The sequence below is a fragment of the Trichomonas vaginalis genome, chromosome III (assembly GCF_026262505.1).
Source record: "Trichomonas vaginalis G3 chromosome III, whole genome shotgun sequence".
NCBI lineage: Eukaryota > Parabasalia > Trichomonadida > Trichomonadidae > Trichomonas > Trichomonas vaginalis.
Window position 1 is genome coordinate 16,632,175 of NC_067205.1, and position 22,083 is coordinate 16,654,257.

General features: G+C 33.9%; 8 protein-coding genes, 1 non-coding gene and 2 pseudogenes across 11 annotated transcripts, besides 3 other annotated features; 9 read left to right on the plus strand and 2 right to left on the minus strand.

The window, feature by feature from the left end:
- Positions 1–2,785: part of a mobile genetic element that runs on past the window's edge.
- On the plus strand, positions 160–2,347 carry TVAGG3_0714430 (uncharacterized protein; the record flags this gene model as incomplete). The annotated part of the gene is made up of 1 exon (XM_051243896.1): positions 160–2,347. A coding segment is annotated over one exon (2,188 nt), but the record flags the coding sequence as incomplete, so codon positions are not given.
- A 108-nt stretch (positions 2,786–2,893) lies between the features above and the next one.
- Positions 2,894–2,926: a mobile genetic element.
- Positions 2,927–3,322: 396 nt separating this feature from the next.
- TVAGG3_0714450 (uncharacterized protein) lies at positions 3,323–4,071 on the minus strand (the record flags this gene model as incomplete). The annotated part of the gene is made up of 1 exon (XM_051243897.1): positions 3,721–4,071. One exon carries the CDS (start codon positions 4,069–4,071, stop codon positions 3,721–3,723), a length of 351 nt encoding a protein of 116 aa, XP_051090484.1.
- A 5,297-nt stretch (positions 4,072–9,368) lies between these two features.
- On the minus strand, positions 9,369–9,418 carry TVAGG3_0714460. The gene has a single exon. It is a non-coding gene; the product is annotated as a tRNA-Pro (tRNA).
- A 146-nt stretch (positions 9,419–9,564) lies between these two features.
- On the plus strand, positions 9,565–10,053 carry TVAGG3_0714470 (uncharacterized protein; the record flags this gene model as incomplete). The annotated part of the gene is made up of 1 exon (XM_001286640.2): positions 9,565–10,053. The coding sequence occupies one exon, from the start codon at positions 9,565–9,567 to the stop codon at positions 10,051–10,053; it is 489 nt and encodes a 162-aa protein (XP_001286641.2).
- Positions 10,054–12,994: 2,941 nt separating this feature from the next.
- Positions 12,995–22,083: part of a mobile genetic element that runs on past the window's edge.
- TVAGG3_0714490 (uncharacterized protein) lies at positions 13,595–14,422 on the plus strand (the record flags this gene model as incomplete). The annotated part of the gene is made up of 1 exon (XM_001324612.2): positions 13,595–14,422. One exon carries the CDS (start codon positions 13,595–13,597, stop codon positions 14,420–14,422), a length of 828 nt encoding a protein of 275 aa, XP_001324647.1.
- TVAGG3_0714500 (uncharacterized protein) lies at positions 14,463–14,729 on the plus strand (the record flags this gene model as incomplete). Its single annotated transcript, XM_051243898.1, has 1 exon — positions 14,463–14,729. A coding segment is annotated over one exon (267 nt), but the record flags the coding sequence as incomplete, so codon positions are not given.
- On the plus strand, positions 14,829–15,362 carry TVAGG3_0714510 (uncharacterized protein; the record flags this gene model as incomplete). Its single annotated transcript, XM_051243899.1, has 1 exon — positions 14,829–15,362. The coding sequence occupies one exon, from the start codon at positions 14,829–14,831 to the stop codon at positions 15,360–15,362; it is 534 nt and encodes a 177-aa protein (XP_051090486.1).
- TVAGG3_0714520 (uncharacterized protein) lies at positions 15,395–16,066 on the plus strand (the record flags this gene model as incomplete). The annotated part of the gene is made up of 1 exon (XM_051243900.1): positions 15,395–16,066. The coding sequence occupies one exon, from the start codon at positions 15,395–15,397 to the stop codon at positions 16,064–16,066; it is 672 nt and encodes a 223-aa protein (XP_051090487.1).
- Positions 18,878–19,366, plus strand: TVAGG3_0714530 (annotated as a pseudogene). Its single transcript has one exon. A coding segment is annotated over exon 1 (489 nt).
- TVAGG3_0714540 (Prim-pol domain family) lies at positions 19,744–20,600 on the plus strand (the record flags this gene model as incomplete). Its single annotated transcript, XM_051243901.1, has 1 exon — positions 19,744–20,600. A coding segment is annotated over one exon (857 nt), but the record flags the coding sequence as incomplete, so codon positions are not given.
- On the plus strand, positions 20,629–22,052 carry TVAGG3_0714550 (annotated as a pseudogene). Its single transcript has one exon. A coding segment is annotated over exon 1 (1,424 nt).

Below are 22,083 nucleotides of genomic sequence, written 5' to 3' on the forward strand. Positions count from 1 at the left end.
AGAACTGAAGGTGCTACCATGTTACCATGTGCTACCAGGTTAATTAACTTCTCTGAAAAAATGAGACAACATGACATTTTGACAACAGTTCAGGAAATATGATGCAGCCCAAAAATAAAGTTAGTTTTAAAATTATTTTTATTTTTTATTCCTATATAAATGACAGCAACAAACAACAACAGCAACTATATCATTTCTGATGAAAAAGTTATTGATTCATTAGCTGAGGAATTAGTTGTGGCAGAAACTAAAACCCTCAACGAAAGAATTGGTGAAAACAAGATTGATTTACATAACTACCTCAAACACGATGGAGGAAGAGGAGGGAAAACTGGTATGGCTTTATTAGTAAATAAAATTTCAAATTTAACGATTATAGATGTTGATATCAATAAATCGTACAATGATGAACTTAAAGAAACAGTTAGAAAAGACATTTTATCAAAACTTTCGGATAAAGATGTTATCGTTAAAACCGCTTCAGGAGGTCTTCACATTTATTGCAACACTAATTTCTTCTATTCAACCTCGAACAGAATGATTAAATGTTATTCCTGCAATGATTATGATATTGACATAATGACTTCTATGGATGATTCAAAACGTTCTTTAGTGGTTATGGCTGATTCAAGAGTTCGCAAGAATGCATCAGAACCAATCAATACATACTCATTCATTCGTGGAAGTTATGATTCAACATTAACTAGAACCGTAAACGATATATTAAATGATTTGAATATTAAGGTAAGAGTTGAACAGAAGAACGAAGAAATAAAGACTATCATGAATGAAAACAAAGATGTAAACATTGACGATAAACTTGCCCAGAGCATAGTTGATGGCATCAGTGATTTTGAAGTACATAATGACGGTGGAAACATGAATTTAGAAAAAGAAATAACATTATTCACACTGTTTCAAGCTATTAATTCGTTACCGGATCATTTGATTAATGAAGCATACGATAACGTTTATAACTTCTGCAATTTAACTGAAAATGCAAAAAGTAATTTTGAAAAAGCATGTAGTAGATATGCACATTTAATGACTTCTCCATTTGTTTTAGTGAAGATTCTAAAACTATATCAAAAGGAATATTATGATGAATACGTTTTGCCTTTATTACGTAAGCCAAAAATAACATTTGATATAAAACTTGATGACTCGTTTTTGATAACAGATATTAGACGCAAGGCTGAAAATCATCAGTATAAAAACAGTTCTGAAGTAATTGAGGATTTATCACGTGTAATCCGTTTTGTAGATTGTGGAAATAAATATTTCATTCAAAAGGACTATAATATCCACGACAAAATGAATCAAATATCATTCGTTCTTCAGTCAAACATGAAAGAGTCACTCAAAATGATTAAATTATTTAAAGAAGAAGGTAAAACAATAACAGCATGGGACGTACTACTAAATCAATTATCCTCATTAACCGTTAAGGGTGTTTGCTTTAAATCTGATTCCCCAGATGTTTTCTCAACGTTTCAGGGTTATAAATACAACATTCTCGAAAAAGTAGATTACTCAAAAATTGAGATGTTTATGAATTTCATTAAAGAAGTCATTTGTGATAATAACGATGAAGTGTATAAATACCTTCTCGGCTGGATTGCATCAATGATTCAACATCCTGGAATCAAGAATGAAACAGCAATTATTTTGAAAGGACTTCAGGGAACAGGTAAAAACAGATTTACAGACATTATTTCTGAACTCCTCGCTGGTTATTCATGTAAAAACATTACCGAAATAAGTGAGCTAACGGGTAATTTCAATTCAGTAGTTGAGAATAAAATGTTTCTTGTACTTAATGAACTCAAGAATGTAGGTGAAGATAGACTCGCAAACTTCAACGCTTTGAAATCAATTATTACGGATAATGAGATTAGAATTAATGAAAAGAATCAACCCAGAAGAACTGCTCAGAACGTTGCAAACTTCATTTTCGTAACTAATAACGTCTACCCTGTCAAAATTGAAGTTGGAGACAGAAGATACGTAGTTTTAAGAGTTAATGGTAAATTCAAGGGTCAATTTGATTACTTCAAGAATTTAATGGATTCATGCACTAAGGAATTTTATGATAACCTTTTAACATATTTTATGCAATATGACCTTTCATCATTTAATGTACGAATCATACCGATGACTGAAGCCAAACAAGATTTAATAGAATTATCAACAAATCCTTTAGATGTATGGATAAATACACATTATGATGAATTGTGTGCAGGTATGACGTGTAAAAATGCTCTATTCTGCAAACCATCAGACATGAAAGACAAGAATTTTCAAATGAGCATTAAGGATAAATGTGATAGGAAACATAGAAGAATAGACGATAAACAAACATGGTGTTATGTTTTGAAAGAAGAAATGAAAGGATTATATAAACAGGTTGAACCAAATGATAATGATGATTCATTTACTGACGATGAAATACCTGTAAATGATGCTTTATAAAGTATGATTTGAATTTATTTTTGCATTAATCCTGAACTGTTGTCAAAATGTCATGTTGTCTCATTTTTTCAGAGAAGTTAATTAACCTGGTAGCACATGGTAACATGGTAGCACCTTCAGTTCTTCAAAAATAATTCATAAATGCCTTCCTCCTGAACTGTTGTCAAAATGTCATGTTGTCTCATTTTTTCAGAGAAGTTAATTAACCTGGTAGCACATGGTAACATGGTAGCACCTTCAGTTCTTCAAAAATAATTCATAAATGCCTTCCTCCTTTCGTCCAGCTGTGTTGTCAAAATGTCATGTTGTCACAAACTTTATTTGCTTAAAGGTGTACTTACCACTTTCAGATATTCCCTCATAATATCAAAACTTTCTTTTTAGAAGCATACTTTTTGATATAATTATAACAGACAAATGAGAGAATGTCTGAAAGTGGTATGTGCACCCTTAAATAGAGTAAAAAATCGAGATAACAATTGAGATATTTCTTCTTCAAATAGGATCCGTACTGTCTAATAAGTTGAAAAATTTTGACATTCGAAATTTAGGTAAAATTATGACATTTAAGGAGAATTATAAGCATTCTTTGGATTTTGAAAATAACCTTATTCTGAAATTTCATAAAAATTATTGGTTGTTTGAATAAGTTGATTCTCAGTAAATATTTGGGTTTAAACTAGGAAACCCTAAGTAGATTAGTTGTTGACTCTTTACAAAAGTAAGTGTATGTTGAGATTATCCTTAGACAACTTTATTTAACTACTTTTTGAGATATTTCGTATAATCAAATTTTTTATGATTTCAAAAAGTGACAAATCTAAATATCGAAATGAAAAAAGAAAAAATGGGGCGAGCCGGGAATTGTAAGTGTTTATTCGGAAAGGGTTAAGACGAGCGAGCGAAGCGAGCGAGCAAAGTTTTAGGTGAGCGAGCGAAGCGAGCTACTTGGGTGGAGGTGGGGCAGGATTTGGTCTAGGTGGATTTGTTGTTGGTGGTTTTCACTCCAATGAGTGTATCATGGATGTGGTGCTAGTCTGTTATCAGACCATACGGACTGATGGATGGGAGGTTAATATTATTATCTGTTTGAGGGAGGGTGAGTAATTTTCGTGGTGTCTCTTTTATTTTGGCTTGTGATTCCTAGCACGGAATCCGGTGTTTGGTACACGTTTCGTACCGAGTGACATCGCTTAAGCTCTGCCAATCCTACTATGCTTCTGTTCTTCTCACTCGTCTTATCTCTTCTTAGTTAAGGAATTCGTCCTCATCGGGTTGGTCTAAGGCTTGTTCTATCGCGTTGTTCTCAGCATCTTCTTCGATGATTTGATCAACAGAGATAGTTTGTTCGGTTGAATTATTTATTTGTTCGCCTTGGCCATTGTCTTCTTGAGCATTTCCATTGTTGGTTGGTTGCTCTTCAGAGGTTGCCTGTTGGTTCTCCTGACCATGATCTGTGTCGTTATTGTTTTCATTGTTGTTTGGTGGGATCGCTGCATTGGGAGCTGTGACTCGTCCTGGGAGGGGACGGCAGCGCATACCGAAGAATTCTGGCACTTTTTCAAAAACAATGCAAGCACTCGCAGCTATCGCGTGCATCGAAAGTCTCTTGAGTAGCTGTATGTGATCTGCAGGTGAGATTCTCAATGCGTCGAGTTTTGTACGGAGAGGGATGACTCCTAGTGATGAGACTACGATAATTGAGAGCGTCGTGGTCCAGTTAAATAATCTCTCTGTTTGTTCAGCAAGGCTCTTATACTTGTTAACCTTTTTGTCGTATGCCGCGTCAAGAGAGTTGCCAACATTGTTGTCCGTGCCGTAAGGGCATGTGACTTCAATGATCTTGATCATCTTGTTCGCTTCATCGTAGACAACAAGGTCTGGGAGGAGATCTTTAACTGTGTCGTCGAGCTCTGGGCCTGTTGTTTGGTAGCCGTCACTTGTAATTCTCGCCGAGCATTTGATGGTTACTCCTGGATAGTGATCGTGAATGAATTGGTAAATGTCATCGCATATGATATTGTGGCGCCATTTGTATAGACTGAAACGGTTTCTGCACATGTTCAATGTGTGGAAGAGAGTGCAGGATTGGCATCCGCACAATGGACAATTAGCCAAAACTTCTGGGTTGTGGAAGTGCATGTTTGCTGGGGTTGGAGCTGTGTTTGTACGGAGAGCAATAGCCGCTGAGTAGAGGTTGTTTGGAACAGCTTGTGGTCTCTTCATGATGTCGTGTGACTCCGCTAGCGCTGCTGGTTCGCAGAAAGTGTGTGAGTGTGTTTCGTCTTTCTTGAACTCCTCGTACTGCCTCTGTTGGATGACGCGACCGATTAAGGGTGAGATTTGGCCGATGTGTTTCGAGCGGTACCAGTCTGTTGCATTTTCTCCTACACCTCTGACTTGTATGCCTCCTTTGTCCCATTCTTTGAATCTGACTTCCAGTTTGTCTGCTGCTTTAGCCGCCTGTGTGATGAAACAATTTGTGCGTTTGGATCTTTCGTTCTTCTGGACAATTTTGCCGTTTTCCATCTTGATGCCTAAGAAACCATTTTCTTGGTCTTCGACGACCTTGCGGAATGACTTCTCTTCTTGAGCCATTGTGTGAAAGAAGGCTTTGGTTTCTGCTTGTTGACTTAACCATAACCTCGCAAATTTAGTGAGAACGAGCTGAGGCTGGCGAAGTTCCAATTTAACGAGTCCAAAGCCGCCTTTGTTCTTCGGCATGTAGAAAAATGAAACCGGAATGTTTGACGTCGGCGCTTCTTTGTCGATCAGGCCTCGGATCATCTGATCTGTCGCTTTCAAGTCATTGACTCTGAATACGTTGTGGAACATGTAAAAGTCAAGTTGTGGCAAGATGAAGACTCTGAGAGCGATAATCTTCTGAGAGAGAGCGAGATGTGACGCGAAGACGACTCTGATCTGTGCTTTGACCTTTTCCAGAATGCCAGTTGCAGCTGCAAATCTTGATGTCTTTGTTCCAGAGATTGGTATTCCAAGATATGTGATGTTGTCCATGCTCGTCTTGATTGGGATTTCGTCTGGACCAATGCGGAAAGGTTGGATTGCAGTGGATGTTTTGGCAAGTGTGACGCATTTCTGTGGTGCAACTTTGAGTTTCGCAATTTTCTGGAATTCATCTACTGTGTTTAAGATTCTTTGCATTCCTTCATGTGTTGGAGAGATGACTAGAACGTCGTCAGCGTAAGCTTGAATGGCAATTGAATACTGTCCTGCTTTGTCTTGGAATCTGTAACCGTCCTCAAAGTGTCTCCTCTGGACTGCATATAATAAAGGATCTAAGCAGCAGTTGAAGAGGATTGGACTGAGTGGACAGCCTTGGATGACACCTCTGCGAACCGGAACTATCTCGGAGTGTGCATGTCTTGTATAGATAGCCGTTCTTGCTCCTTTGTAGAGGTCCTTGAGCAGATTGATGATCGAATCGGGAACTTTCTTCGCTTCGAGAGAATCAAAGATCAATTGATGAGGAACTGTGCCGAAAGCGTTCGTGAAATCGATTGCTGTTTGGAACATTTCAGACTGTGTTCTGGTTGATTGGCAAAGGACTTCGTTCGCGACTGCAATGTGCTCACTCAGTGTTGCTCCGCGAACGAAACCTTTTTGCATTGCGTGGAACATTGGGATCATCTGTAACGCTTTGTTGACTAAAGTCATGAAGATTCTGTAAGTGCATGACGTGATGCCGATTGGTCTCCAGTTCTTTGCTAACGATGGGTCGTCCTTCTTAAAAAGCATCACTGTCTTGGAGAGCTTCCAGCAGTCTGGGATGTGACCTGATATGATGATTGATCTGAATAATATACTGAGGAATTTTGCGGCGCTGACTGGGAATAGCATGTAAACTGAGTTCGGAATTCCATCGAGGCCGTGTGCCGATAAATGATTCTTGTTGCGGATTACTTCGATGATCTTCGATTCATTTGTCATGAAGTCGAGGAAGTCGTTTGCGAAAGCTTGGCCATATCTCTCCGGTAACGCGTAGTCATGATGCAGGAAGTTTTCGTAGCCTTCAGCTTCGTTTGCCCATTGAGGTCCGTAGTAATCAAGGTATTCGCTTGGCTTCAATGATTGTTGTGGAACTTTGTCGGCTAAGATTATGTTTCTGAGAGTCTTTGTTGGGTTATCGGCGAAACATGCTTGTAACTTCTTCCTTGCATATGGTGATGCATCCTGTGGTGTTCCGAGAATTCGGTTAATGTAATCCATTTTCTTGATGAATTCGTTGTTGTCCTCCATGTTGACGATGTTGAGAATACTCTGGTCGGAGATCGGTCCTTGAAATATTTCTTCAATGTTATATTGTTCGAATTTGTTATCTCTGAGATCGTTTTTGATTTTTGCAATCATTTCGACGAATTTATTGTGTTCATCGTCTCTCGTGCTGTCTTTGAGGCATCTCGCGTGACTTATGTGTTTGACTACTTTGATGAGAGTTCCTTTTATTTCATTGGCTGCTTTTTGAATGCGATCTCTTGTGTCTTCCGATATCCTTGGCGGTGGTGCTGTGTCTTCTCCTGTGTCTTCTCCATTTTCTGCTGTCATAAACTTTGGTTCGCTGTGGTTATTGGTGTAGATCATTTCTCTCAAGGCGGCATTGCATTTTAGTGTCAAGTAATCTACCTTGATTTTGTCTGCTTCTGTATTTCCTGTAGCTGCGTATCTTGTGGCTAATGGAGTGAGTTTCTTGTTGAAAAGTTCTCCTCCTCCTTTCAATAGTTTTAATCGGACGAGTGATGTCATTTTCGGTGTAACGCAGCCTCTCTCTTCTGCTTGTTGGAGTTCTGGAATGTTTCTTCTTGCCTCGGCGATGATGGCTACCTCTTCCTCTTCTGTTGCTGGTGGATTGATGATGACGGCATGAACCGCTTCATCTTCTGTCTCTGTTGTGTTATTTGGCGGGTCGAGGGCATCTGCTTCTTCGTTGTTTCCGTTGTCTTCTTGGTTCTCGTTGTTCTCTTCATTGTTGTCAGCATTAATTATCTGTTGTACTGGAGTGTTGTCTACTTGCTCTGCTCTTTCTCTTGCTCTCTCGGCATGTAATGCGTCGAGTTCTTCTTTGGTAATCCAGCAGTATGTAGCATCAGTGTGCGCGATTTCTCCGTCTACTCCTGCTGTTGTAGACTTATGTTTCTTCTTTAGATGTTCTTTGATGTCGCTCAATTCTGTTACATATGTGTTGCATCCTGCTTCTGGACATTTGCGACAAGCGTGTTCTTTGATGTCTTTGAGTGTCGGGTAGACGATTCCTTTTGGTCGGTTGACTCCTTCTATGACAATACCCCAAAAGAAGCCGTATCTCTCGATGTATACGTTCTTGGCGTGTTTCTTCGTTTTCATGTGGTCCATGAGTTTTGATCTGTCGTTGTTCGTGTATGAGCAGTCTGCATAAGGGCATTTGAATACGTGCGTATCAAGGTCGATGTTTCCGTTTTCATCTTTGTAGACAAACGTGCCTGTGCCATAGGCTTGGGCCAAAAATTCAACCCAGATGTCTATGGTGTGAACCTTTGGGTCAAAGCTCGTTTTCGCGATTTCTCCTTTGAAGTGGTCGCAAAGTTTTCTCAGTGATTCGAATGCCTTGTCTTCGTGTCCTTCGTATGATTCAAGTGGGCATCTAAGACCTGGTTTTGGTAATTTCCCTTCTTCTACTAGGAAATATACAAAGATTGGTGTATCTTCGGCGATAACCTCTTTGTTGACTCTGTAGTCTTTAATCGTTGTGTAGAAACGTTCTAAGTCTTCAAGTGTTTTGATGTTCGTTAAGTAGTCTTCACATTGTATTAAAAATTCTGTAAGTTTTTCGGCTGAGTTAATGTATCTTCCATTGTTGTTCTGGCTGTTCGTTGTATCATGTTCTTCTGCGTTGGCTAGAGCTCCTTCGACAAAATCTGGGCTGTAATCGATGTCTTTATCAGCAATTAGTTCCTTATTGTTCAGTGATTTAATCGGGATATTGTGTGCGCTGAAATCTCTTAAAAGTAGAGTCAGAATTCCGAGATCTCCTTTTGGTGGTTCATCCATGCATGGTACAAACCTGAGTTGACAGGTGTCTGTGATGATTATGGATGGTTTCCGATCTGTTCCTGGTGGACTTGGAGGGAATGCTTCTTCAATTGTTTCTATGGCTTCTCTTCCTACGATAAGTCTGAATCTGTTTGTTTCTTCAAGTGTGTCAAAAATTGCGACTTGTGTTTCTGGAAATAAATTTTGTACTGTTGGTTTGTCGATAGTTTTGTAAAGGCGTAAAATGTCGTTGAAAAAGAAAGATATATCTGGTGATAATTTTTCTGTGAGATGTGAAATCATATGGATGGCATGATCTTCTGCTTCGGTGAATAACTCGTCGCAATACGAGCATCTGTATTTTAGAGGGTTAAGTTCTTCGATGCCTGTCTTGTCTATTTTGATGGCCGTTATTCTTCTAAATGTGTCTTCTGTTGTTTCAAATGTATTGATCATGGGGTCAGTGTTATGGTGCTCTCTGATGTGTTCAACCATTCTTTCACAATTGTCACAATGGAAATTACAGCCATCAGCGTTACAGTGGAACGGTTCTGTACTCAAGTCACGGTCTTCAGGTGAGAACATGGATGCGACTAACAAACTGATGGGCAATGATGCGATGGATTGGCTAAATATTTTTTCCGAAATCCAGTAATTCTCTATTTCTTTCGGGTAATCTAATCTGAACTCCATCTTCGATAGGCTCCTGATTAAGTCGGAGTAATTTTCTGGATTCAACGCTGCAATATTTTTCAAAACGATATCTAAATTTTGTTCCTCAGGCTTCAAAATCGTTTTCGCGGTTGGCGTGAAACTGTCTGTTATAGCTGTGTTGCCACAGTACACGTACGATTGCAGTGGAAGCTTCTCGGGACCTCCTGTACCCAAAACAGGAATCATACCACTAGACTACTCACCCAAACACACTAAATCAAAGTTTTACCGACAGTTCAAAGTATTCGACTCAAAAAGTGACCCACATCAAATCTTGAATGAAAAATTTTTAGATGATGGAAAGCAAAATCCATTGCATAGTATATCTTTGTTTCTAACAAACAGAATCAGTTGTTTTCTAAACGGTACCAACTGTTAGATCAACTGGCGCAAGAAATTTCCCTTTACAACCAGATTCCAAACCAAAATACTGAACTTGATAAACAATGCACTGATTTTACAGAGAATGTATCTAATAACTGCCAGAGGATGTTACAAATTGTATCCAGTATCAATGCTGAACTGAAAAAGATCCATCTTGATACAAAAAACGAGCAATCAGTCGAAATTTCGAAATTAACAAACCAGAACAAGAAGATGGAAGCTAAAATAGCATCATTACAATCCATATCGAGGTCATTACTCTCCAAGATCTCCAAATCCCGTAGAAAGACTGATGAAAAGATATTATCTTTAATCCAGAAAGTTACAACGAAGAATTTCAACTTAGAACAAGCATTCACACAGGATACAGTCTTAAGACCATTCACTACTATCTTAGATCACATTGAAACAGAGACCTCCTTCGAAAGTAGTAGTAGGATAGGACGGGGTGTGTGACTTTTTTTGTTACGTCTATATATAGATGAAGGTATATTTTAATGCATCTTCTATACATAGATGATATAAAATTTTTTCTTACGTTTTTTAAGTCATGAATTCGTAAGAAAGCGCGACATTATTAAATAAATTAGTAATAAATATTATATACTAAACACATTATTAAAAATTAACATTAATTTTAAAATAATTTATTTTTTTATCTTTTATAAAAGAAGCTATATATAGATGATGTCAGATATTCCGCGATTAATTAAACATTGTTTAAATCCTGAATGGGTTAAACTTCAATTTAAAAAGGAAGACTGTGAATTATTAAATGAATATGAAAGCCAAAATAAGCTAATGAGGTATAAATATAATGATAAAGAATATTTAATTTCATGGAATCAATGGAGTCATAATCAAAGACCTCATAAACGAGAAGAAGAAATTGAAAATAATGAAATGGAAATCATTGATGACATTAAAGAGGATGGAATTCCTAAATTTTGTAGAAAAACCTTTAGAACTAAGTTAGGAGCATATAAACGTAGAGTATTAAATCCTGAATATCTTAAACATCAATTTAAAAAGGAAGACTGTGAATTATTAAACGCTAATGAATATGAAAATGCTAAATCAAAACTGAGATATAAATATATTGGAAGTGATAAAAGGTGTAAAGATAAAGATAAAGTTTATTCAGTTTCATATAATAACTGGCACACGTTAGGGATAAGAAAACATTTAGGAGATTATGGGAAATGTTCTGAATTCTTTAAATCTAGTATATACGAGAGAGTAAAAGAAATTAGAAATAATTATTTTCATGAATGAAAAATAAAAAATAAAAAAATTTTTTAAAAATAAACTTTAAAAAGAATTTGATGAGTTCAACATAGAACTTTAAGAAACTAATGATTATTTGAATTTATGAAATCAATTATTTGATTCATTCTTTCTTCAATCTCTTCTATTCTTTTTGTTAAATCATCAATTTTCATTAATGAGGTGATTCTTGATTGAGGAATAGATTTCAAACTAACCACTCCTTTTATTTTTGAAATTTTGAATCCATCAACTTTAAACATTTTATTCAATTTACACGTTGTCAATTCTTCAAATAATTTTTTATTATTAGCATAATAGTCATTAAATTCTTCAATAGATGAAAAAATTTTTATTTCAGTAATTGGTTTAACAACGTTTATTTTTTGTTGAACATCTTTACTTTCATTTATTTCTTCCTCCTCTGTTTCATTTATTTTTAAAATCGGTTTCATTTATTATTAAATAAAAATTAGAATATAAGTGATGAAATATATTTTTTAATTAATATTAAATCAGAAATGGCGGCAGGATTCTTTAAAAAATTATGGGATGGAATTAAGAAAGCTGCAGGTTGGGTTCATAAAAATATTATTAAACCCGTTGCAAACTTTTTGGCACCAGTAGCGAAAACGGCAGGAACTATCATAGGTGGAGTATTAGGTACTAAAGCAGGTAATCCGGCGATGGGAGCACAAGCAGGTAACGCAGTTGGTGGAATTGCTGAAGGAATACTTAATAAAATAGGAGGTAGATAGTGGAAAAATAAATAAATATTATTTTTATCTTAGTATCGGTTGAAGTCTTTGATAAACTTTTTCTCCTTTATTTAATATTTCTCTTATTGGGGCAGCTTTTGGTGTTATTGATTCAGCAACGTCACTAATTGCTTCTTTATTCTTAAATATCCAATTTGCTCCTTTCTTAATTGTTTCCCAAACTTTATGCGCTCCTCTTTTTACTTTATCCCACAGTTTCTTAAATATCCTGCAGCCATAGTTGATTATTTCATTAAAATTAAAAATTCATTTTCATCTTTTAATTTTGATTTTTTATTTAATAATAAATGACGACTAACTATTTAGTGCCAAACACTAAACCGATTAATGGAAATGTGTTTCATTCATTCGAAAAGATAAATGAAATATTCGCAAAGAATGACGGTAGAAGATATTATAGAGAACTTGAAAGTTCATGCTATGACTCTGATGCTCCATATTTTGATGATAAACAAACTCATTTAAGAATTACAAATCCAGCTCATGATGTGAACCAATTAGGTGACACATATATTAAACGCAAAGTTAAAGCAACTCTAGTTTCAAATAAAGCTTTCACATGTGATGCCGCTTTTAAATGCATGCGTTTATTCGTTGGTTACAAATCATCAAATCAAAGCTTTAAACAATTAGAAGTAGAAACTGAAAGAGGTGATGCCGGTTATCTTCAGATGGATTGCGCCCGTGAATCTTTCGCATTTGCAACATATAAACCAAAATCAGAAAGGAAAGTTAAAAAGTTTGTTCATTCGTTATATAATAATGTTCAAAAATATGATAACTCAGTATGTGGTAAATATATTGACCCTTCAGAAGTTTTCAAGAACGCAAATGAAGAAGTTGATGTCACTTTTGATATGATTATTCCGGTAAATGATTTGTTAGCATTTCAGGCGTTCGATGATTATCCTAAATCATTTGGTGATATCATTCTTAAATATTATGTTTTCAGGGATACTTTAGTATTTTGTCAGGTTGACCCGTTAAGAGTTGCTGATTTACAAAATTACGTTTATGAAAAGATAACTGATGAAAATTATGAAAAGATTATGAATCATGTTTATAAATATGATCGCAAATTCCAACAAATCGGACTTCCTGCCAAATTAATTACAAGCTTAGCCGCTACATCTGCTGACGCAACAGTTGATGACGTTATTATTTCATGCACAAAGATGGAAGTTTTAGAGGATAAATGCATTACACCAGGATACGGTTTAATTGAAGAATCAGTTAAAGCAATACCACGTTTATTCAGTAAGGAAGATCCATTCATGATTCCAGCTCAACATATTGACGTTCGTTCACTAAATGGAGGTTGCATCACTCCTGAAGGTATTAGCTCAGATTTCTCATACGCTCTTCATAATGTTACAGATGTTGTGTTAACATTTCCGAAGAATGCAATGCAAAGAACAGTTTTAGAAAATCCAATGCTTCGAGGTCTTCAGGTCACTATAGATTCCAGAAACTTCCCCGATCAAGCGATGACCACAGTGGGTGACATATTCTTTACACGTATGCTTCAAGCTTCTGATTTAGATGGAGTGAATGAATGCACAGAAGAATACGAGGACTCATTAACTAGACCACTGAATGATGATAATGGCACGCCATTAGCTAGAACATGGAAAGACCAAACTTCATTCTTATGCACTATTCCAGTTCAACGTGATGGAGCGGGTATATTCTTTGATGGATTAGAAACTTTCAACTCACAAGTTACAGTACAAGTGAAAGCTTATCCAATCATTCAGGGTGAAAATGACACTTACTGTTCAAAGGTGACAAATCCTCCTCAGGTTTGGTTTACTAGGACTACGTATTGGACATGGACACCGGATGAAGGTTTGAAATATCATCCAACAGGTACACCACCACAGTATAGAAGTTCATATGATGAAATATTGATGAATAGAAATGTTTAAAATTATAAATTTATTTTTGATTAAATGGATTTAAATTCATCCACCCCTTATGAAGAATTAGCAGGAGTATATAATACATACGTAGATGATATGATTAATGAAGCATTGAGTGATAATAGAAATGCTCTATCTAAGGAAAAATTAATGAAAATTCCATATTCTGAATGTTACTTAAATTCAATCACTGCAGCAATTGGTAAACAAAATAAAGGTAAAACATTAACGATATTAAAACAAATTATCATTATTGCTAACACTTCCCCCTATTCACATGTGTTAATTTATATCAACCGTTCAGGTTCACCTTCAGATGATACATTTGAATCTTTAAAGCATTTAATCAAAATTCCAATTATTTATTTATCACAAGAAGAAGCAGAAGATTATTTAAAAAACTTTTTAATGTATAAAGAATTATATAATACAATCAAGAAGCAAGGATTAGAGGATAAAATTATTGATAAACAACGGGATGAATTATTTGAAACACTTTCTATTTCAAATTTTGATAGAGAATTTTTGCATTCACTCATTTTTCTAGATGATGCAGTGAAATCAAAACTAATAACAAATGAGAAATCATATTTTAATCAGTTATTAACTCAATGTCGACACATTCAGTGTTCATTCTTCATGGCTGTTCAATACTTCAAAGCATTAAGCACAAACATTAAATCAAATCTATCAACACTTTTCATTTTCAGTGGGTTTAGTCGTCAACAGTTGAACGTTATGCTTTATCAAGTGAATTTACCAATGAGCATTAATGAACTTTACACACAATATCAGCAATTAGGTGAACATGGAAAAATAATAGTTGATTTAAATAAAGGAAGTGTTAAATTTGATTAACTTTTTATAATTAATTTTTATTTTTTATTTATAATTAAACATGACAGAAATAGCAAATCTTCTACAGGTTCCATTAAAACAAGGAACAAACAAAAAGGGTGCATATAATAGAACTATGAAAGTTCCTGATGGAATGAAAGAATTAGTTCATATTGTTGCTGGTCTTCAAAAAGATGTTAAACAAATGAGAAACGTTTTAACATTACCAGAAGCTCAAGCATATGCCAAACGTCATGGTCCAAATTGGGAAGCACACGAAGCAGACATTACGGGTCCAAATGGAAAACCCGATGGTATAAATGAAGTTTTCGTTACTGATGGTCAAGGTAATATTAAAGTCATAAATGGTTATAAATTAACTATATCTGATTATCCTAAACGTAAAATATATAATGAACGTTATCCTATGCAATTTGATGAAAATGGAAAAGCTGTTAAACAATACATTGGAGAAGGTGAAAATGGTCCAATTAATTCATACCGTCATAATCCATATTCTTATTTCAATGAAGAATTAAATGCTATTGAAGAGGGACCGGATGGATTACCACGATATTCTAACCAGTTTGATGGTCAATATGCAAATATTAGACCTGAAATTTCAGCTAAGAAATTCTTTAAAGTTGCTTTATTCGATCCAGTTTTCGCAAATGTTAAAGATGAACTTAAACAGCAATTCCAACCAATTATAGTAGCAAGAATTGCATCAGGTGCTTTATCTCAAGCATTCAAAGATTTAATTAAGAAACCATTATATCAGCAACGAGGTTTAACTTATGATTTAGTTAAGGAATCAGATAAAAGAAAATTTGAGAAATCAGATGATTATAAGAATGCAATTAATGAATATATTCGGTCTATTAATTTCGATGAAAATGCTAAAAATCAACTTCATGAACAAATACAGGGAATAATAGATTCAAAAGTTCCAGCAAAATAAAAGTTTAAATATATTTTTTTATTCGATTATAAATGAGAAGACGTTTCACTAGTCAAAAGAACACTAACGCAAAAGCAGAGATTACGGTTGGTTATAACGTAAATGATGATAAATCACGAATTATTCAAAATGTTAAAGTTAATGTTAGCCCCGAATTAACAAGGTCAGCAACTCAACCAAATTTATTAACTCGTGACTTACCGAAGAATGAGGAGAATGAAGAAAACCATGAGAATGGAGACCCAATCATTTTATCTGAACCTGGTAAAGAACCTGTTGAAATTCCCACTTATCCAACATACCCCCCACCTCTTTCATCAAACATCGAGAACCCATATAAAATAGACATTAATTCAGAATTAATGAAAATTTACCGTGATATAATAATTAATAATTATGATTCAATAATAAATTTAATTGACCAATCCGGTTTAATTATTTTACCTTATGAATCATTAATTCACATTATCGCCATTCTTTGTGATGTTCAAGATTCAGACGTTAAGATTCAATTTTTCATAGATGATGAGGTTTCATGCTGCGGAACAGTTGCAAAAATAAATCCTATAAAGGATATTAGCACAATTAAGATATCAAAGAACGGAACAACAACTGAACTTCATTTAACATATAATGATATTTATAATAAAATAGTTGATGAATATAAAATATCACTTGAAAAATTCTTTGTTAAGACTATTTAATATTCAAGCATTAACATTATCGAATAATAATCCTTTGAATCATAATCGATAATAATTGACCTTTCACCAGTTTCTATCGTTTGTTTTATTTCTTTTTGTTCCCCACTATCTGGATCGGTCATTGTAATTGTTTTTGTTATAGTATCAGCTTTATCTTTAACTTCAATCTTTTTTCCATCGGGATATTTAAACCAAAATTCCAAAAATTCGATATTGTCAATCTGTTCATATTTTAATCTATCAATTACATTTTTAATACCATCTGAAAATCTTATGAAATGGTCATTATATGGGTTTGATTGAACTAAATTTGAATGAAGTGAAAATATAACCTGTTGATGAATATGACATTGACTCATATTTTCTGAAAAACTAAAATTTATAACATGAATGAATTTCTTATTCGTTGAATTTATGAATTCTTGAGGTAATCTTATTCTAGTTTTATTTATCACTGGAAAATAACGCTTTACCATATTTTTAATCGTAATAAAAATGTCAATTATCAATATTATTTCGAATAATAGCTGTGAATTAAATTTAACAGTTAGCGGAATTTATAATGTTACTCTCGTTTCTGTGAGTGGTAAATTAATCCCATTCTTTTAGACCCTTCAGATTATATATCATTTATTAAAGATGACCTTGAAAAAACGTATGATATGTATATAAATAATGTGATAGCGAAATGGGATATTAACATGATTTTAAGTTATTTAAATGAATCATTTATCGTATGGTATGAAGAAAATTTTAAATCAAAACCTGATAAACTTTTTGAACTTGATGAAATAAATAACCTTATTAAATTTCCGCTGAAAATTAAATTTTGTACTCCTCATTTTCGTTCATTGTTGGGAATATTAAATTTTGAAAAAGATGTTGGGGATGTTTTGTATTCTGACACTGGTTCCAATTTCGTTTTAATCAAATGTGATAAAGTTAATACCCCATGAGATTTTCACATCAAACATTAGACCTAACTCTTACCCATCAATACAAAACATTTTATCCATCAACTTAAACACATTTTCTTTATCATATCCGTTTCAATTATCCGGAAATTCATTTATTCTTCATTCAAAAGATTTATCAAATATTAAATTTAGAATAACTGACCTATTTGATTGTGATTTAGAATTCATGAATGAAATATTATGGCAATTTCAAATAGAAAAAATAGGTGATGAGATAACAGATTAAATATTTATTTTTAAATCATAATAAATGATTAAACAACAGCAACCACAACAACTTCAAGGCACAGATCCATTACATACGCCATATATGCATATAATTCAAAGACGGCAGAACAAACGCAAAGGTTGAAATATGGAGATTTTGAGATAGTATTGAAAAATGACCATTTCGAATTCGTTTGCAAAGGAGGTGCAGTGATATCAAATATAAAAGAAATTTTATTTATGAATTCAAAAATTAAAGGAATAACGGATGATATAACATCAATTCCACCAGAAGAACAGAGATATTACGCATTAAATGCATTTCCTAAAGTTTTGAAGATTGGAAGATTTAATTTAAATGAGGAATTCATAGAAGGTTTCCTAAACGACATAATGAAGAAGGCAGATAAGGAATATGTGGATAGTGAGTTAAATAAGAAGGCAAATTTGGTTTATGTTGATGAAAAAGATAATGAAATTAAAGAAAAGGTTGAATGGTATCATGAATGGACATTTGAGACTTTTAAAGTTAAAGCTGATACAGAATGGGTTTCAGGATGTTTAGACCTTAAAGCAGATAAAACTTATGTTGATGAAAATTATGCAAAGAAGTCGGAAGTAAATGATGTGATTACAAGCATGAAAAATGAAATACTTCAAACATTATATCCTGTTGGTTCTATTTATACGTCAATGAACTCAACAAATCCTTCAGAAGTTTTAGGTTTTGGTATGTGGAAGCAGATTGTGGATAAATTCTTATACTGTGCTAGATATTCAAAGCAAACAGGAGGTTCGAAGAAAATTAAAGAAGCAAACTTACCCCCACACACTCATACAGGAACTACAAACTTTTCTGGCGACCATAGCCACTCATTAAGAGACCACCCATTATACAACTCAGAATATGAAGCTGGCTATGATGTTTTATCTCCAGATTATAACCATTCAGCAAAAAAGAATTTTCGACAAACTGAACCAGGAGGAAATCATGTCCATACTTTCACAACAAATCCAACAGGTTCGGGTAAAGATTACATGCCACCATTTGTGACTGTATTCGCATGGTACCGTGTTCATTGAACGCGCTTGAGCCCAGACCTTTGGGTTAAGGCTTACCGAATGAACTAAATATATTTTATGTCTGTAATTAATTAGGTAATGAAGTAGCGGATGAACTGCAGAAATAAATGTTTACGTTAATGTTTACGTTAAGTGACTCAAAGAGTCCGGAGACAAAGTCTCATGTTTTTAGGTTATTCAATAATTAATTATTTTTGAATAACTGAAGGTGTTACCATGTTACCATGTGCTACCAGGTTATTTAACTTCTCTTAAAATTACTGACAACATGACATTTTGACAACAGTCCCGGAAATTTGATGCAGTCCAAAAATAAAGTTAGTTTTAAAATTATTTTTATTTTTTTATTTTGTATGTAAGAACAGAAATGTCAGTCGAAGCAAAAACATTCAGCAACAAATCTAATGGCGAAACATTCACAAAAGGCACTTATAATGGTATTGAAGTCTTAAGTAGAGACAAGGATGGTTACATTAATGCAACAAAGATGGCAAGAGAAGCGGGAAGGTTAAACCATTTAAACAGATTTCTCAATAGTACTAAAATGCAGGAAATTCTTGAGTTTTGGTTGAAAGAATATGGTGGAGCCAAAAGTGGCTCGACCTAAAAACAAGCATTTTATGAGCTTACTAGGGGTGTTATAAATAAATTCAAAGGTATTTACATACATCCTGACCTCGTTCATTTTGTTGCTGAATGGTGCTCTGTAAAGTATGCATTTTATGTCAAAGATATTATGGACTCCATAGACAAGAAAGTTCATGAGAAGTTAGATGAAGAAGAACTCGAAGATACAGTAGAGAATGCTAAACCTTTGTTCGAACAAGAAGTTAGAAAAATGTGCGAAAAACAATTAGAACATGAACGTGAGATATATTATGGTTATAGAGATTCTCCATACGAACTAGACCAATGGGAACAAGAAGATTTAAAGAGAGAATTTAGAGAATATGAACTCGCTAAGATAGCATTAGAAACTGCAGAAAAGAAGTTAAAAGTTTGGGGTCGTTTTGTAAAAAAATATTGTGAGTAAATGAACCATTTATTTTTGTCATAAACGACCAAAAATAAATGTTTACGTTAATGTTTACGTTAATGTTTTCAGGTTATTCAATAATTAATTATTTTTGAAGAACTGAAGGTGCTACCATGTTACCATGTGCTACCAGGTTAATTAACTTCTCTGAAAAAATGAGACAACATGACATTTTGACACAGTTCAGGAGGAAGGCATTTATGAATTATTTTTGAAGAACTGAAGGTGCTACCATGTTACCATGTGCTACCAGGTTAATTAACTTCTCTGAAAAAATGAGACAACATGACATTTTGACAACAGTTCAGGAAATATGATGCAGCCCAAAAATAAAGTTAGTTTTAAAATTATTTTTATTTTTTATTCCTATATAAATGACAGCAACAAACAACAACAGCAACTATATCATTTCTGATGAAAAAGTTATTGATTCATTAGCTGAGGAATTAGTTGTGGCAGAAACTAAAACCCTCAACGAAAGAATTGGTGAAAACAAGATTGATTTACATAACTACCTCAAACACGATGGAGGAAGAGGAGGGAAAACTGGTATGGCTTTATTAGTAAATAAAATTTCAAATTTAACGATTATAGATGTTGATATCAATAAATCGTACAATGATGAACTTAAAGAAACAGTTAGAAAAGACATTTTATCAAAACTTTCGGATAAAGATGTTATCGTTAAAACCGCTTCAGGAGGTCTTCACATTTATTGCAACACTAATTTCTTCTATTCAACCTCGAACAGAATGATTAAATGTTATTCCTGCAATGATTATGATATTGACATAATGACTTCTATGGATGATTCAAAACGTTCTTTAGTGGTTATGGCTGATTCAAGAGTTCGCAAGAATGCATCAGAACCAATCAATACATACTCATTCATTCGTGGAAGTTATGATTCAACATTAACTAGAACCGTAAACGATATATTAAATGATTTGAATATTAAGGTAAGAGTTGAACAGAAGAACGAAGAAATAAAGACTATCATGAATGAAAACAAAGATGTAAACATTGACGATAAACTTGCCCAGAGCATAGTTGATGGCATCAGTGATTTTGAAGTACATAATGACGGTGGAAACATGAATTTAGAAAAAGAAATAACATTATTCACACTGTTTCAAGCTATTAATTCGTTACCGGATCATTTGATTAATGAAGCATACGATAACGTTTATAACTTCTGCAATTTAACTGAAAATGCAAAAAGTAATTTTGAAAAAGCATGTAGTAGATATGCACATTTAATGACTTCTCCATTTGTTTTAGTGAAGATTCTAAAACTATATCAAAAGGAATATTATGATGAATACGTTTTGCCTTTATTACGTAAGCCAAAAATAACATTTGATATAAAACTTGATGACTCGTTTTTGATAACAGATATTAGACGCAAGGCTGAAAATCATCAGTATAAAAACAGTTCTGAAGTAATTGAGGATTTATCACGTGTAATCCGTTTTGTAGATTGTGGAAATAAATATTTCATTCAAAAGGACTATAATATCCACGACAAAATGAATCAAATATCATTCGTTCTTCAGTCAAACATGAAAGAGTCACTCAAAATGATTAAATTATTTAAAGAAGAAGGTAAAACAATAACAGCATGGGACGTACTACTAAATCAATTATCCTCATTAACCGTTAAGGGTGTTTGCTTTAAATCTGATTCCCCAGATGTTTTCTCAACGTTTCAGGGTTATAAATACAACATTCTCGAAAAAGTAGATTACTCAAAAATTGAGATGTTTATGAATTTCATTAAAGAAGTCATTTGTGATAATAACGATGAAGTGTATAAATACCTTCTCGGCTGGATTGCATCAATGATTCAACATCCTGGAATCAAGAATGAAACAGCAATTATTTTGAAAGGACTTCAGGGAACAGGTAAAAACAGATTTACAGACATTATTTCTGAACTCCTCGCTGGTTATTCATGTAAAAACATTACCGAAATAAGTGAGCTAACGGGTAATTTCAATTCAGTAGTTGAGAATAAAATGTTTCTTGTACTTAATGAACTCAAGAATGTAGGTGAAGATAGACTCGCAAACTTCAACGCTTTGAAATCAATTATTACGGATAATGAGATTAGAATTAATGAAAAGAATCAACCCAGAAGAACTGCTCAGAACGTTGCAAACTTCATTTTCGTAACTAATAACGTCTACCCTGTCAAAATTGAAGTTGGAGACAGAAGATACGTAGTTTTAAGAGTTAATGGTAAATTCAAGGGTCAATTTGATTACTTCAAGAATTTAATGGATTCATGCACTAAGGAATTTTATGATAACCTTTTAACATATTTTATGCAATATGACCTTTCATCATTTAATGTACGAATCATACCGATGACTGAAGCCAAACAAGATTTAATAGAATTATCAACAAATCCTTTAGATGTATGGATAATACACATTATGATGAATTGTGTGCAGGTATGACGTGTAAAAATGCTCTATTCTGCAAACCATCAGACATGAAAGACAAGAATTTTCAAATGAGCATTAAGGATAAATGTGATAGGAAACATAGAAGAATAGACGATAAACAAACATGGTGTTATGTTTGAAAGAAGAATGAAAGGATTATATAAACAGGTTGAACCAAATGATAATGATGATTCATTTACTGACGATGAAATACCTGTAATGATGCTTTATAAAGTATGATTTGAATTTATTTTTGCATTAATC